Source organism: Elephas maximus, chromosome 3, assembly GCF_024166365.1.
Source record: "Elephas maximus indicus isolate mEleMax1 chromosome 3, mEleMax1 primary haplotype, whole genome shotgun sequence".
Lineage (NCBI taxonomy): Eukaryota > Metazoa > Chordata > Mammalia > Proboscidea > Elephantidae > Elephas > Elephas maximus.
The window spans coordinates 182,112,764-182,129,513 of NC_064821.1; the positions used below are offsets into that span (position 1 = coordinate 182,112,764).

At 43.4% G+C, this 16,750-nt stretch overlaps 1 protein-coding gene across 1 annotated transcript; it reads right to left on the reverse strand.

Moving 5' to 3' along the window:
* Window positions 1–7,237: 7,237 nt before the first annotated feature.
* On the reverse strand, window positions 7,238–8,746 carry GPR88 (G protein-coupled receptor 88). Its single transcript, XM_049880253.1, has 2 exons — window positions 8,613–8,746; window positions 7,238–8,490 (listed from the first exon to the last, which is right to left on the reverse strand). The coding sequence occupies exon 2, from the start codon at window positions 8,416–8,418 to the stop codon at window positions 7,264–7,266; it is 1,155 nt and encodes a 384-aa protein (XP_049736210.1). The 5' UTR covers window positions 8,419–8,490; window positions 8,613–8,746; the 3' UTR covers window positions 7,238–7,263.
* Window positions 8,747–16,750: the final 8,004 nt, after the last annotated feature.

Sequence of the window (16,750 nt, forward strand, 5' to 3'; positions counted from 1 at the left end):
GGGGACAGGAAAGCTGGAATTGGGAACACAAGGTGGAGAAGGGAGAGTGTTAACATGTGGTGAGGTTGTTAACCAATGTCATAGAAACAATGTGTGTACTAATTGTTTAATGAGAAGCTAGTTTGTTCTGTAAACCTTCACCTAAAATACCATTAAAAAAAACTTTTAAAAAAAAAGTGATACTTTGGTTCACCATCTGCACACCCTATCTTCTTTTACTTGGTTCAAAACTCAGACAATGAAATCGGGGACTATTTATTACCCATCTCCAGAACCCCAATATGATCTGAACATAAATCTGGAGACAATCCAACTAGAAGACTGCTGATAGCTGAGGTAGCCAGAGTGCTGCTCTTACTGTTTGCCTGCTGGTAGCTCTCTTACTATAATCAGTCATTGGTTGCAACTCCGGTAAACAACTGTAAGAGGGATGAAGACAGAAAGAAGCTTGGCAGGTTGTAGTTAGTGTGTTTGAGTTCCTTGTTGCAGCTACTGTGTCAATCTGTCTCATTGGGAATTTCCCTCACTTCCATTGGTCCTCTGCTTTACAAAATAATGTCCTTTTCTAGCAATTGGTCAAGCATACAAACGTTCATGAAGACAGCACAGGACCAGGTGATATTTCATTGGCATACGTAAAGTAGCTACTAGTCAGAGCTCACTTGATGGCACCAGCAACAACAAATTACAGTTTTTCTACAAGAGCTTTTTTTTTCCTTTACCAAATTGGAGTTTCATAGAAGGATATAATGTCTATGTTTGATGCCTATGAATTTGAATAATGATTTTCTATACTTTTAAAGATATTTTTAACTGGCTTAAGGCACTGAATTTATAAAAATTAGGAAATATTTATGACATTTTTGGTTACCTGACTTGGAATCCTCTCCTCTTTTTTCACTCTGTGAAATGCCCAATTCCCATGATAAATTTCTTTTCCTAAATAATAGATATTCACAGCCCAGTTGTCTTTGTGGGCGACCATGTGACCTACTACAGGCCAGTGAGATGTAAGAAGAAATCCTTGGGGGGGAATGTCGTAGAGTTTCCTCTTCTACAAAAAAGACAAGCAAGGACAGACTTCTGTCTGGGAGCTGTCCAGGGATCATCTGTTGCTAGTTACAGCAGACAACTTGGAACTATGAAGCATTCCAAGGTTCGTGGCGTAGAATGGTGCAGAGAACTTGGGTTCCTGATAACATCATTATGTTACTGCACAAATTCTGGAAGCACCTACCTCCGGACTTCTCTTTTAAGTGATAATTAAATGTTATCCTTAATTACGCCATTTTCAATTAGGTAGTTTGTTACTTGTAGTTGAACATAGCCTAATCGCTACAAGTACTAGAGGCAAATACTATCTGTTGCTAGACTCCGCCTTTATAACATCTTATATCTGCTTACAATGATTCTTATACAAGTGAGTATATGCTTTCTGACTGTAATTATGTATAAACAAACACAGGGAAAGAGAAAAAAGAGTAGATGGAGACAGTAAAATATTAAGAGTGGTAATCTTTGTGCAGCAGAACTCTGGATTGTATATTTTCTTCTCTATTCTCTATTTTACAAAGCTTATAGCAGAACAGGCATTAATTTTTAAATTAACAAAATCAGCTTTATTTTTAAGAAATAAAACTTTCACAGGGGCAAATTTTGGCAGCAATGGGGAAATTCGGCCATACCAACACTCCATAGAACTTGCATTCGGCGAAAAGCAGAACGCCTGCTATGGCACTCTTTCCCACAGGATGCTACATACCTTTCTACTTTCTGAGGATAGAAGAATGGGAAAATAGGCCTAATTTATCCCAGGAAAGATTAAAAATTAAAACATTTTCTAGCTAGTAAAAATAGCCGGGAATAGGGCTGGATGATCCAGAGCACTTTTTCCAGGTTTATTGTTTAGTGCACTGATAGAGCAGAGACATTTCCAGATGATTCTTCCCACCATAGCACCCGAGCACAATTGCAGAGCTACTGAATGGCAATGTTTAAGGCTTTTACACATCAAAAACACACAGCTTTGCTCTGCAAGGCCCTGGTAAATAATTGCACATCTTGGACAATTTGACCTTAAATGTAAAGTACTAATTAGGGCTGAAACAGCTTATTGTTGCTTTAGCCAGTGTGAACAGAACTTGGATATGACAGGAGTATAAATCTCCCCAAAATGACAACACTGACAGCACGCGATTCATACACATGGCTCATAATCCCATACATTATTACTCTGGGATATTCTTTGGCAAGATATGAGTTGGGAGCTAGGGTTTATTCTTAGATCTATTTCCCTAAGAGAAAAATAAACATGTAAGGGAAAGGACCAGCATTTTTTTTTCTTTCAAAATTACTGTTGTCATCAATTATAAACTTATATTAGCTATCTACTATACTTCAGGCAACCAGAAATACAAAAACTTAGAAGATAGTATTTTACTCTAAAAATAATTTAAAAGAAACCAAAACAAATTTTCTATCTAGTTTTGAAGACAAGACACACATATAAAGACAGAAATAATATGAGAATATGTGGTACGAACAAAGCGGCACAAGAGTTCCGTAGAGGGAGAGCTTGGGGCTGGCCAAGCTGTAGCAAAAAAAAAAAAAAAAAAAAAAACCTTTTGCCTTGGAGTTGATTCCATCTCATAGAGACCCTATAGGACAGAGTAGAACTGCCCCATAGAGTTTCCAAGGAGCGCCTGGCGGATTCAAACTAACCTTTCGGTTATCAGCCATAACACTTAACCACTACACCACCAGGGTTTCCAAGCTCTAGCAAGGAGGCGGAAATTAAGTGAGCCTTCCTTGAGGAAGGCTGGGGGTTAGGTAAGTGATGAGAAGAGAGGAAGACCAGGAAGGTACTTGAACATAAACCAAGGTTCAGCTACAGAGCATGGGCCATGTTTAGAAGGTGAACTATAGCCCAACTTGGCTGTAGTGAAGGACTCGAGTAGGGGAGAAATGAGCAATAATATTTCTGAAAAATTAGGGAATGATCACGTCGTGAAAGAAATCCCACACCCTGACAAAGAAAGTCTGATTTTATCCTACAGTGTGCTGGTTACTACCTTGTGCTCTGGACTCAGGCAAAGGTTTGAATCCCAGCTCCACCATTTAATCACTATGTGGCCCTAGACATGTTTGTTTCTTGCTTTTTTCTCTTTCTTCCTTTCTTTTTTTACTTTGGATTGGTTTTACTTTTTTTTTTAACTTTTCATTATGAAAAATTTCAAAGATACCCAAGAATTATACAATGAATCCCCATGTACCCGTCACTCCCCTTCAACAATCATCAACATCTGACCTGTCTTGTTTCATATCTTGATTCATCTACATCTTTCCCACTCCCTCCTCATCTCCTGCTTTAGACTTGATATATTTGGTATCTGGGGAAACCCTATGTGTGGCCCCTATTTAAAGGCTCCCTGCAGGTAGAGGAGCTAGGAAAGAAGGGTGCCACCAGGATGCCTGCGAAGGACATATATAAAAGCAATATTGTCCTTAAACTCAAGAAACTAGGATCCCAGACTGAGTCTTATCCTTTAAATGGTCTGCTGCTGCCCACCTCCAGCCACTCCACTTCCCACAGGGCAAGTAGTTCCAAGGGCATGTGCCCACCTGAAGCTTGTACCCCCTCACTAGGCCCTCGTATCTGGAACTCAGGGGTTTTCTGCCCAAACAACCCACAGCTACTTCCAAGGCCTGTGTGGGCTCTGTCCTTTAGGGGGCCTACCCCGACTCCTGTGTGTGCACCACTAAATTCTAAAGGTGATCAAGTGGTTGCTGGAAAGTGGATGTGGGCAGGGCTTGGATTTGTGGGCTGAGTCCACACACCTATGCATCAGGCTTCTCAAGGTACCAGAAGAGACAGTGGTGGGGAAAGAAAGGATTTCCCCTTCTCCCTGAATATCAGGAGCTTCCATTTGTACTCTTGCCCCATATCCCACAAACATTAGGGACACGCCTCTGAAAGTAAGGCACAGCTACAATTTTTCTCATTGATAAGTTCCATTGTCAAGTCAGCTCATAAGCTGCTAAAGGGTCAGATCAGTATTGACTGAGTCCCTAAGAAAACACGATAAATGTTACACAGGAACCAGTGAAGCTGGCCAATACGATTACCATCAGAAGAACAGATTTGCACTGAAATCACAAGGTCAAAGCATCCATGAACTACACGTCCATTGGCAAGCAGGTGTTCTCAAGAGCTTTCTCTATCAGGTTCTGAGACACAAGGAAACTTGTCTTACCTGGAAATCTCCCTACAGCGTTCAAAACGAAAGCCAACTGCGGATGCCTCCGTACAAAACAAGATTCTTGTACGTCAGCATACTTCAATTTTGAAGGACAAAAGAGCTAGAAATAATACTTATAACCTACATTCTAGAATTTAACCATTAAAATGTGTGCGGGGGATGGGGGTGGGGCTGGGGGTAGGTCGTGGTGTACGATTACACAGAAAGACAAAAAAAGTAGAAAAAAAGCAAAGTAGGGCAGCCCACAAGAGCAATTCGAATTTTTTATTCCTCTGTGGATAATATGTGGTTTCCTTTAAACAAGAACACAATCTCCATTAACTTAATTTGTACACTCACAGCTAGTGCCCTGGTAAGACAGTTTTAGACACATCATTGCTACTTTGAAAGTAAATCAGTCCTGTGGAGTTAATTACCAGTAAATACAACTTAAAGTAGGCCTCCCACATGGCACTCAGCCAGTATAAGTGATTCTCAGTGTTAGCCGGCAACATTACAAGACATCAGGTACACATCTGAAAAGCCAAGTTTATCGGTGTGACAAATGTTTACAGGAGCAACAGGAAGAAACTTTTGCAGCATCTGCAGTTGGCGCAAAGGGTAAATGTCTCATTAAGGAAGATCTTTTCAACCGAAAATTTTTTAAATGCCTCTCACCCCCCCCGGCCAAGAGAAAATTCTTCAGCTCTGTGTGTTGTCGTAGCCTCTTCCTTAAATAACTTGTTTACAGAAAAGAAATTATGCCTTTTTTTTTTAAGTGCTGGTGTGTGGATCCTAATTAATTATATAAAGTAGAAATAATTTCATGAACTAGAAATACAATTAATAAAGCCAGCACAAAGAAGTTACTTTTATCACTGATGCTTTGGAATAGCGTGTCTTCTGCTATAGTGTTCTTAAGGAGTGATGCAGAAAACCAGAGACAGAAGACAAAAACTCAGAGGACGAGCCGTTTGAACTTTAATTAAATATCCGAATCAAGAGAAATGGGGACAGATGAAACCTTAGTAACAAAGAAATGGTGCGGGCACAAAGTGAACAGATTAATAAAATGACTGCTGATCTAAAATTGGTGATCAACGTATTTGTTTTGTTTTTCTATAAACATGTCAAAGTTTCCTGCGATCCTATATTTATTCAAATGCACAAGCGATTCTACTACTCTGGCTTAAAATGTCCAGGTGGACTGCCACCAAAGCCGGCAGTTTTTGTTCCTGATTTACAACATTGAGGCCCTTTGGCCCCAGATTTGTAGTTCGCAGTCAGAATACCGATATAGGATTCTTTAAAATGACTTTCTTCCCATTTTAATCTTATAAAGTGGTTTCACATGATTTTGCATTTCAAATATTTCTAAATCAATTTAGAAAACCAAAGGTGAAAATGACAAACCTCAAATAATACATTGTAGAACAGATTCCTATTTGAACTCTTCATCATATATCAAAAAAACAAACCAAACCCATTGCTGTCAAGTCAATTCCAACTCATAGCGACCCTCTAAGACAGGGTAGAACTGCCCCACAAGGTTTACAAGGAGCAGCTGGTGGATTCAAACTGCCCACCTTTTGGTTAGCAGCTGAACTCTTAACCGCTGCACCACCAGGGCCCCTCATCGGATATAATGGAGTTTATTACACCTCCTTCCACAGACATGATATGAATGTTAAGTGTCATGGTAGTATATATGAACTATGTAAAAACAAACTGGCTTATCTAAACCCTAAAAGAGCACAGATGGCTTTGCAGAGCCAAACCATATCATTGATTCATCTTGACTGTGGTTCCATTAACCAGATAAAGTCCCAACCTGGGGTTTTCTCATACATTAGGTCAAGATAACTCTATGTAGCCAGAGGTGTCAGGAAGAAGTCAAATGTCCAGTGGTCCTTTGTATAATGGGTACTGCTTTAGTGTACCACATGCCCAGTAAGTTCTAGCATCTAGGAGCATGCAATGGCAGCTAATTTTAGCTATGCAGTCTTGGTATTATTAGAGTTTAATTATATCATGTGCATTGAGATAGTTTAAATGTTAAAGACAAAGCAGGCTTATTCTCCTTAGCAATCGTCAGAATACAGAATGTTCAAAGCTGCAATCACACTCATAAGGCAAGTAAATTGGTTACAAAATGAGGGTAGCAACAAGTGTGCATGCTATAGAAAATGTGAAACCTGTCCCTAAAATGGATAATTCCTGGTTTGTTTTCAAAATTCAGTTGCTGGCTCAGACCACTTCTTATCAAACTAGAAATTTTTCACTTTAATTAAAGTTCTATGCAGTTTTCAGTCTTGGGAGCACAAAAAGCTATTCGAATAAAAAATTCATGTGATTCCCCCCCCCCCCACTGGCTAAGTTCTGTCTTACAAGGGAATTGCTTCATAAAACCCTTTAAGAATGAAAGAGTTTGAGATTTTAATGACAACTCACACTGGTGTGTTCATCTGTGGCTTCACTCCTCTAGGTAAATATACAAAGGCTACACTATAATAACAGAGGCATCCTCAAGGAGAGATTACTTTCTAATATATTTCTTAAATATGATTCCTTCCTCAATATTACTTCCTTTGGCTCATGCACACTCAAGGTGCTTCATACGTAAGACGATGAAGGTGGGAATGGTAATAGTAATAAGGTTATCAAAGCTCTTGTTTTTAAGAGCAAGCTGCGTTGAAATATTATTAGCCGGTTCTTTCAAAATGCCAGTTTGTAAGTTTGTGAAGTCTCCGGCGTTGTGATTTTAGGATTTCTCTAAAACACATAAAGGGTAAAAATCTGCTGGCCGTCCGAAATGACTTTTTTTTTTAATCAGTAGGACCGCATTTAGAGAAAGACCTTGGTCCAGGTACCCCACTGGGATCGAAGGCGAAATCTTCACACTGGCTTTTTGGGCCTCGCTGTGCGAGTCTTCTTTGGGGCAGGGGACACTTTGTGAGGGAAGGAGGAGAGGGTGGCCAAGGAAGTTGGAAGCCAGGAATCTCCGCCTCCCTCGGACCCGGTCCGGTCACCAATGCTGGCCGGCGGCGCGGGTGCCCAGCTGCGCCTGGGACACGGCGGGCATCGCGGTGGCGGCGACGGCTGCGGCTGCAGCGTCGCCGACGCCGGGCAGGACGGAGCGCACCGAGCGGCGGAACTCCTCGTTCCTCCACGTGTAGAGCAGCGGGTTGAGCGCTGACAGGGCGCAGCACAGAAGCCAGCTGGCCGCCTGCACGCCCCAGGGCACCGGCAGCGAGAAGCCGCTGGCCAGGCTCACCCACACCAGCGGCTGCGTGGCCAGCAGGAAGACGCAGCAGAGCAGCAGCACCGACAGCCCGCTGAGACGCCGCTGCGCCCGCCGTGGGTGCAGCACCGGCGGCAGCGGCTGGGCCTGCGCGGCGTGCGCTGCGCCACCGGGGCCCGAAGCGTGCGGGGCGCCCGGGAAGGCGGCGGCGGCGGCGGCGCAGCCGGGCAGCTGGTGCAGCAGGTGGAAGTTAAGGACGCTCACCCGCTTGACGCTGACGCGCACGCGGCGCACGATGCCCAGGTAGCAGTGCAGCAGCAGCGCCGTCTGCGCCAGTAGCGCCGCGGCGGCCAGCAGCGCCGGGTAGTGGACGCGTGGTGGCGCGGCGCCCGGGCGCGGCGCCCAGGGCGGGAGCAGCAGCACGAGGCCCAGGGCGAGCGCCCAGGACAGCCCCAGCATACCCGCCGTGTGGCGCCGCTGGTACAACGCCTGGTAGGTGGCAGGCGCCCGGGTGATGAGCAGGTAGCGGTTCAGGGCCACGAGGCAGTGGGACAAGAGCGACACGGTGAGCCCGAGGCCCAGCAGCCCGCCCCGCAGCAGGCGGTAACTGCCGCCGGCGGCGTCCCAGTCCCCGGGGGGCTCCGCGGAGCCGGCGGGCAGGAGCCCGAGAACCGCCTCCTGCGGCATCCAGAGAGCGCAGACACTGAGGTCCGCGGCGCAGCCGTTCACAATGAAGGCGTTGCTGGTGGTCTGTAGCTTTCGGAAGGAGGACACGAGATAGATGACCATGCCGTTGGCCAGCGTGCCCCCGATGGCCAGGCCTGAGTACAGGAGGGACACGGGGATGCGCCGGCCCGCCCACGACTCCTCTTCCTCGCAGAGCAGCAGCAGCGATCCCCCGGTGGTGGAGGAGGTGGACGTGGAGGAGGAATTGGTCATTGTGGCCGAATCTTCACACCTCGCTAGCTAGCGTCGGCTTCTCGCAGTGCAGCCCATCATGACACTTGCCTGCTGGGAGGGCAAAGACATTTCCCTCAGCCTTCTGCCACCGACACAAAAGACTGAAGCACAATAATGGGCTGGGGGAGGGGGAGAGAGGGAGCTGAAGCACGGGGGTGGCAGATGACAGGTACCTGCCTCGGAAAAGTCTCCAGTGCTAGGGCAAAGGCCTCTTTGCATTCAGCAGGCACCGGACAGAGCAATGCCAAGAACATTCTCCTCTTCTCCCCCAATACACACACACACACACACACACACACACACACAATCCAGGGTATTGCAGGCTGGAGCGCCTAGTTTCCAGAAGAAAGCAGGGATATTTCAGCTGGGAAAAATGCCAGGGGAAAGGAGTGGATGGTACCTTGTTTGGGGGCTGGTCCTAAGCTGGCGGTAGTAGAGGGAGGAATGCCAGCAAATACCTCCTCAGTAGCAGCATCTGTGGTCCAGAAATCCACAGGAGGCACTCAGCTGGGATCAGTGCCAGGAGCAAGTGCCCGCTTCTCCCAACCAGTCTCCACACAGATGGTCCCAGGCAGGAACCAGCAGCTGCAGGGAGACTTACCAGCTGGCAGCAGGGCTGGGGAAAGGAAAGTGGGGGGCTGCAAGCCCAGACAGGGTGTGCAAGGCAAGCAGCAGCAGCAAAAATGCTTAGCTGCAAAAGCAGAAGCCGAGCTCCAGAGGAGCGGCACCCTGTGCTCAGAAGCAAGATTGGTGGCTGATGTGGTGAACCTACCTGAAGCTCTCTCCTGCTCAGTTATACATCAGCCAGGCAAAAGGCAGCCTTTCCACACTCAGTATGAATTATGCAATAGCTTCTAACTTGTGAAAGGAAGAGAAATACCTTGCTCAGAAAGTCCTGTAATTAACAAGTTTTTTTTTGTCTTTGCTCTCTCTTTCTCTCAATCACCTATTTTTCACCCTGCTTTCATTTTTTTCTTCTGTCCTTTTAATGTTAGAATAAAATTTAATATACCCCAACCTATTTTATCCCAGTCAGACACATTGCAGGGGCAAGTTTTTTCTGAGGTGTAAATACACTTCCAATACCCAGAACTGATCTCTTCATTCCCACATTTGGAGAAAATAAATTTTTAAGGAGAGTTACTTTATATTTTAATTGAAACTCTTTTTTTTTTTTTTTCGGTGAGGTGGAACATGGGTAATTGTCCACAGAAAAATCTCCAAGCCTCAATTTAAATCATAATTTCAGTTTTTCTCATCACCAAACTCCTCTCCAAAATTTGGCTTGTGTTTCAGTAACAAAATGGCTAGAGGACAAAATGAAATGGTCAAAAGGTTAAAAGTGGGTGTCAAGGGGCAAAGCAAAGAAGCTGAATAATACATGGTATGAACAGCAATGATGGCTCTTCATTTCAAAATTTGTGTGTGTGTGTGTATGTGTGTGTGTGTGTGGTTCCATCTTATATAGGGATTTGCAATCTAATGTTGGAGTCTTCTTTAATGAACACTCATTTATCCATTGTGCATGGGAACTTTTTCATATAAGGTATCCCCCCAAATAAGTACTTTTTCACTGGGAAAATCATTTATTTGAAAATATAATTCAGTATGAAATATGTTAACAGGACATAATGGAAAAAAATGCTGGATAGGATTTCAAGGCCTGTGGGTTCTAAGGTCGACATCTACCAGCTGGCCTTATGATGGATCATTTTCCTCTTGTCAAATAAGAAGCTTCAACTTAATGACTTTAAAGGCCCTTTCGGCTCAAACTTTCTAGAATCCTCGTTCATAAATTTGGCATTTCTTTTCTGTTCCCCACTTGAAATGTACCTTCTTTATCTGACATATAAAGTAGTCCTGGGTCACATGACAGGAGCCCATTCCAGTCTGTCCCTAAGGTTAACATTTCAGAATGAAACACAAAACACACCTTGTCTGCTTTCCTCTTTCTGTTTCAAAAACAAAATGGTTAGTTAATGGCTGTTAAGAAATCTGATGGGACTAGGGATAAGCATGACTTGTTGAATTTAGTCCATTTAGGCTGTATCTAAAGAGAATTGATTGGAGAGTTTAAAGGGAAGAACCAGAGATTTTCTTTACAGAGGATTGAAGTTTCCATTATCAACTTTATTGATGTTAAGGAAAATTTGCCATCATCTTTTGCCTGTTACCATTTGTCTATATTGAAGCTTTCAGTACATCAAGCACAGCAAGCCTGCAGGAGATTCTTCTAATCCTTTATAGTTAAACCTCGCCATTGAAACAAAAAAATTTCTCTCACATTAACTTAGTCCTAAAGAACTTCCTAATAGTCTATAGTAGTGAGATATTTGAGTTCCAGGTCCTTAGTCTCAGATGCTGCTTCATGTGTTGTCTGTGGGAATGTACAACATCCCGGCCGGGAGACTCCATATACTCATATTTCTGGTAAGGTGGGACATGTCTTCTTTAGCCCTGGCCTCACAGGGGCTAAATTTTTGTTTGTTTTTTGGATTTATGTTACTGAACTTATATAGTATGTTGTTGCTGTTGTTCGGTGCTGTCCAGACGATTCCATCTCATAGCAACCCTATGTACAGTAGAACGGAACACTGCCTGACCCTACACCATCCTCGCAATTGTTGCTATGTTTGAGCCCATTGTTGCAGCCACTGTGTCAGTCCTTCTCATTGAGGGTCTTCCTCTTTTTTGCTGACCCTCTACTTTACCAGGAAACCTTGGTGGTGTAGTGGTTAAGTGCTACGGCTGCTAATCAAGAGGTCGGCAGTTCAAATCTGCCAGGTGCTTCTTGGAAACTCTATGTGGCAGTTCTACTCTGTCCTATAGGGTTGCTATGAGTCAGAATTGACTCTGGCAGTGCACTTGGTTTTGGTTTTTTGCTACTTTACCAAGCTGTGTACATATAGCTCACTTTCCTTTCCTAGAGGATGTGTTCATTTTCTGATTCTACTTCCTATCTCCCATTGAATTCTCACCCCTCTTAGCTCTCACCACTCCATTAATACAGCTTTGGCTTAGGCCAGCAGTGGCCTTTAATTAGCAAATCCAAACCAAGACCAAACCCACTGCCATTGAGTCAATTCCAACTCATAGCAACCCTATAAAGACAAAGTAGAACTGCCCCATAGGGTTTCTAAGGAGCGGCTGGTGCATTCAAACTGCCGACCTTTTGGCTTACAGCCCAGCTCTTACCACCGTGCCACCAAGGCATATCCAGTGACTCCTAAATCCTCATCCTCCTTGCCTTTGACTCTGGCAATAACATACCCCTCCTCGACTCAGTTTCCCCCTTGGTATCTATTTATCCTACTTCTTCTCTGCCTACTCCTTTGCAGTCTTATTCATTGGTTCCCCACCTGTCATGGGCCCCTTAATATGATGTTCCTTAGTGCTCTATTCTTAACCCTCTTCTCACCCTACTTTCTCTCCCTAAATGAATGATCTCACTCAATTCCATACTTTCCACTGTTGCCTATAGGCAACCAAAAAGATTCTTTCCTACCATCCTTACTTTTCTCCAGAGCTGCAGACTTTTGGAACTCTCCACTAGGATGGCCTAGACACTCTGCCTTTCTTGCGCCTCATCCTGTTTTTTCTCTTACGATCACTGTTTTGGTTAATGATATCCCCATTAAGTTACCCTAACTAAAAAAAATCTGGAGTTATCTTCAACATCTCTCTCTATTCAGATCACCTTATATTCAGCCCTTTGGTGAAGGAGAGATCCCCTATCCTAAACAGTACAAGATGCTGAAACACACAACACTTGGCACTAGACAGAGGAGGCTGATAGCAGTTTATTAGTCATGTATACTCACATTTCAGTGGAGAAGGACACCACATACCATGCAGAACCACAAGGAGGTCTCACTCAGGATTAGAGTAGGGGCTGTGGGAGGCAAGCTTTGTAGTAGTAACAAGAGATTGGGGTGCCCCCTCTTTCCCGCAGGACGACGTGATTGAATTGTTTGAGTAATTCTGCAGGCTATCAGGAAAGTGAAGCCCATTAGGTTTAGAACTACATGGAATGCAGCTGGTCTGGCTGATAAAGGAGCTAGATGGGTAGGCAGTCTTTCACTCTGGGTGGAGGGCATATCTGGCAAGAGCAAGGGAATTCCCAGTTAGGTCTCTGAGACTCTGAGGCTCAAAGATGTCAAAGCAGCAAATGAAATTTTAGGCCTTACAATGCACTCCTTCATCTTGAACATTTAATCTTTCACCAGGTTTGGAGATGGAACTGCTCTTCAATTTTTTTTTTTTTTTTCCTGCTTCTGTCTCGTTTAGGCTCTTATCATCATTCACCTGGAATTTTATAACTTCCTAACTGCTTGTTGCACTGCAGATCCACCTCCTTGTCAGCTGCTCCTGAAGCATGAATCATCTCAATCTCCTCCTTTTTTGGGGGGGGAGGGGACACTCAAAATATGTTGGCTTTGCAGTGTCTTCCCTCACGTGTCTGTCAGTTTGTCGTACTATGGGGGCTTGTGTGTTGCTGTGATGCTGGAAGCTATGCCACCGGTATTCAGATAGCAGCAAGGTCACCCATGGAGGGCAGGTTTCAGCTGAGCTTCCAGACTAAGACAGACTAGGAAGAAGGACCCGGCAGTCTACTTCTGAAAAGCATTAGCCAGTGAAAACCTTATGAATAGCAGCGGAATATTGTCTGATATAGTGCTAAGTTGTCAGGAAGGATCAGTCCCTGGAGAAGGACATCATGCTTGGCAGAGTACAGGGTCAGCAGAAAAGAGGAAGACCCTCAACGAGGTGGATTGACACAGTGGCTGCAACAATGAGCTGAAGCATAACAAGGATTGTAAGGATGGCGCAGGACCAGGCAGTGTTTCGTTCTGTTGTGCATAGGGTTGCTATGAGTCAGAACCGACTCGATGGCACCTAACAACAACAACAACAACAGTGTCTTAGTTTCCTAGTGTTGCTGTAACAGAAATATCACAAGTGGGTGGTTTTAAGGGACAGAAATTTTCTCACAGTTCAGGAGACTAGAAGTCTGAATTTAGGGCGCCATTTCTGGGGGAAGGCTCTCTGAGCTCTGAGGAAGATCCTTGTCTCCTGGCGTTCCTCGGTTCCTTGATCATCTTCATGTGGCAGCTATCTTCTCCTGTTTGTGCTTGCTTGTCTCTGTGTCTATTTGCTTATAACTCAGAAGTGATTTGTCTGAGAACACACCCTACACTGACATTGCGTCATTAGCATAAAAAACCTTATTCCTAAACACACACTTGGGGCCAGGGGGTGCACAATTTAATCCATGGCATACAGTTTTATTATAAGAAAGGGACCACTTTAGTACCTCCTAAGGAATAAAAAACAAAAAATCTTTCTCAGGTGGGAAGGCACTCAAAAGATGACTAGGGAGGAGCTGCCTCCTCAAAGTAGAGTTGATGTTAATGACATGGATGGAGTCAAGCTTTCGGGACCTTCATTTGCTGATGTGGCATGACTCAAAATGAGAAGAAGCAGCTGCAAACATTCATTAATAATCAGAACATGGAATGTACAAAGTATGAATCTAGGAAAAATGGAAATCATCAAAAATGAGATGGAATGCATAAACGTCAATATCCTAGGCATTAGTGAGCTGAAATGGACTGGTATTGACTATTTTGAATTGGACAAGCATACAGCCTACTATGTCAGGAATGACATCTTGAGGAGGAATGGTGTTGCCTTTATTGTCAAAAAGAACTTTTCAAGATCTATCCTGAAGTACAGTGCTGTCAGTTAATACAACTATTATTGAAATTTATGCACCAACCACTAAGGTCAAACATAACGAAATTGAAGAATTTTACCAACTTCCGCAGTCTGAAATTGATCAAACATGCAATCAGGATGCATTGATAATTGCTGTTGATTGGAATGCAAAGTTGGAAACAAAGGAGGATCAGTAGTTGGAAAATATGGCCTTGGTGATATAAATGATGCCAGAGATCGCATGATAGAATTTTGCAAGACCAACAACTTCCTCATTGCAGATATCTTTTTTCAACAACATAAATAGTGACTATACACTTGGACCTTGCCAGGTGGAATACACAGAAATCAAATCGGCTACATCTGTGAAAAGAGACAATGGAAAAGCTCATATCAGTCAGGCCAGGACAGACCATCAATTGCTCATATGTAAGTTCAAGTTCAAGCTGAAGAAAATTAAAACAAGTCGATGAGAGCCAAAGTACAACCTTCAGTATATCCCACCTGAATTTTTAGAAACCATCTCAAGAACAGATTTGATGCAGTGAACACTAATCACTGAAGACCAGACCAGACGACTTCTGTAATAACATTAAGGATATCATACGTGAAGAAAGCAAGAGGTCATTAAAAAGACAGAAAAGATCAAAATGGGTGTCAGAAGAGACTGAAAATTGCTCTTGAACATCGAGTAGCTAAAGCAAATGGAAGAAATGAAGTAAAAGGGCAGAACAAAAGATTTCAAAGGGTGGCTTGAGAAGACAAAGTAAAGTATTTTAATGACATGTGCAAAGACCTAGAGTGCATTCACCATACCTATTCAATCTGTATGCTGAACAAATAATTCAAGAAGCTGGACTATATGAAGAAGAATGGGGCATCAGGATTGGAAGAAGACTCATTACCAACCTGTGCTATACAGAGGACACACCCTTGCTTGCTGAAAGTGAAGAGGACTTGAAGTACTTACTGATGAAGGTCAAAGACTACAGCCTTCAGTGTGGATTATAACTCTACAGTAAAATTAAATAAAAAAAAAAATCCTCACAACTGGACCAAGAAACAACATCATGATAAATGGAGAAAAGATTGATGTCAAGGTTTTCATTTTGTTTGGATCCACAATCAACACCCATGGAAACAGCAGTCAGGACCTCAAACAACGTATTGCATTGGAAAAATCTGCTTCAAAAGACCTCTTTAAAGTGTAAAAAAGTGTTATTAAGAGCCATCACATGAATAGACATATGCACACCTATGTTCATTGTAGCACTGTTCACAATAGCAAGAAGATGGAAACAACCTAGGTGCCCAACAACAGACAAATGGATAAACAAATTATGGTATATACACACAATGGAATACTATGCAACGATAAAGAACAATGATGAATCATGAAACATCTCACAACATGGATGAATCTGGAAGGCATTATGCTGAGTGAAACTAGTCAGTAGCAAAAGGACAAGTATTTTATGAGACCACTATTATAAGAACTCAAGAAAAGGTTTAAACACAGAAGAAAACATTATTTGATGGTTACGAGGGTGGGAAGGGAGATAACTAGACAATAGACAAGAATTATCTTCGGTGAAGGGAAGGACAAAACACAATACAGGAGAAATCAGTACAACTGGATTAAACCAAAAGCTGAGAAGTTTCCTGAACACAACCAAATACTTTGAGAGACAGAGTAGCAGGGGCTAGGGTCTGGGGACCACGGTTTCGGGGGACATCGAGGTCAATTTGCATAACAAAGTTCATTAAGAAAATGTTCTGTAACCCACTTTGGTGAATGATGTCTGGGGTCTTAAAAGCTTGCAAAAGGCCATCTAAGATGCATCAATTGGTCCCAACCCACCTGGAGCAAAGGAAAAAGAAGAACACCAAAGACACAAGGAAAATATTAGCCTAAGAGACCAAAGGGCCACATAAACCAGACTCCATCAGCCTGAGATCAGAAGAGCTAGATGGTGCCTGGCTACCACCAATGACTGCCCTGACAGGGAACACAACAGAGAGTCCCTGAGGGAGCAGGAGAAAAGTGTAGTGCAGAACTCATATTCACTTAAAAAGACCAGACTTAATGGTCTGACTGCGGCTAGAGGAACCCTTGAAGACATGGCCCCCAGATTCTCTGTTTACCCAGAACTAAAACCATTCCCAAAACCAACTCTTCAGACAAAGATTAGACTGGACTATAAAACATAAAATAATACTTGGGAAGTGTATGCTTCTTAGTTCAAGTAGATATATAAGACTAAATGGGCAGCTCCTGTTCAGAGGCAGGATGAGAAGGCAGGAAGGGACAGGAGCTGCTTGAATACACACAGGAAACCTGGGGCGGGAAGGGGGAGTGTGCTGTCACATTATAGGGATTGTCACTAGGTTCACATAACAATAAGTGTATCAATTTTTGTATAAAAAATTAACTTGAGCTGTAAACTTTCACCTAAAGCACAATTTAAAAAAAAAACAAGTGTTAAAAAGCAAAGATGTCACTTTGAGGGCTAAGGTGTGCCTGACCCAAGCCATGATGTTTTCAGTTGCCTCATATGCATGTGAAAGCTGAAAAATGAATAAGGAAGACCAA

Bases quoted from the DNA above. Each gene is read 5' to 3' on its own strand.
- GPR88 (XM_049880253.1), bottom strand. From the start codon at position 8,418: ATGACCAATTCCTCCTCCACGTCCACCTCCTCCACCACCGGGGGATCG.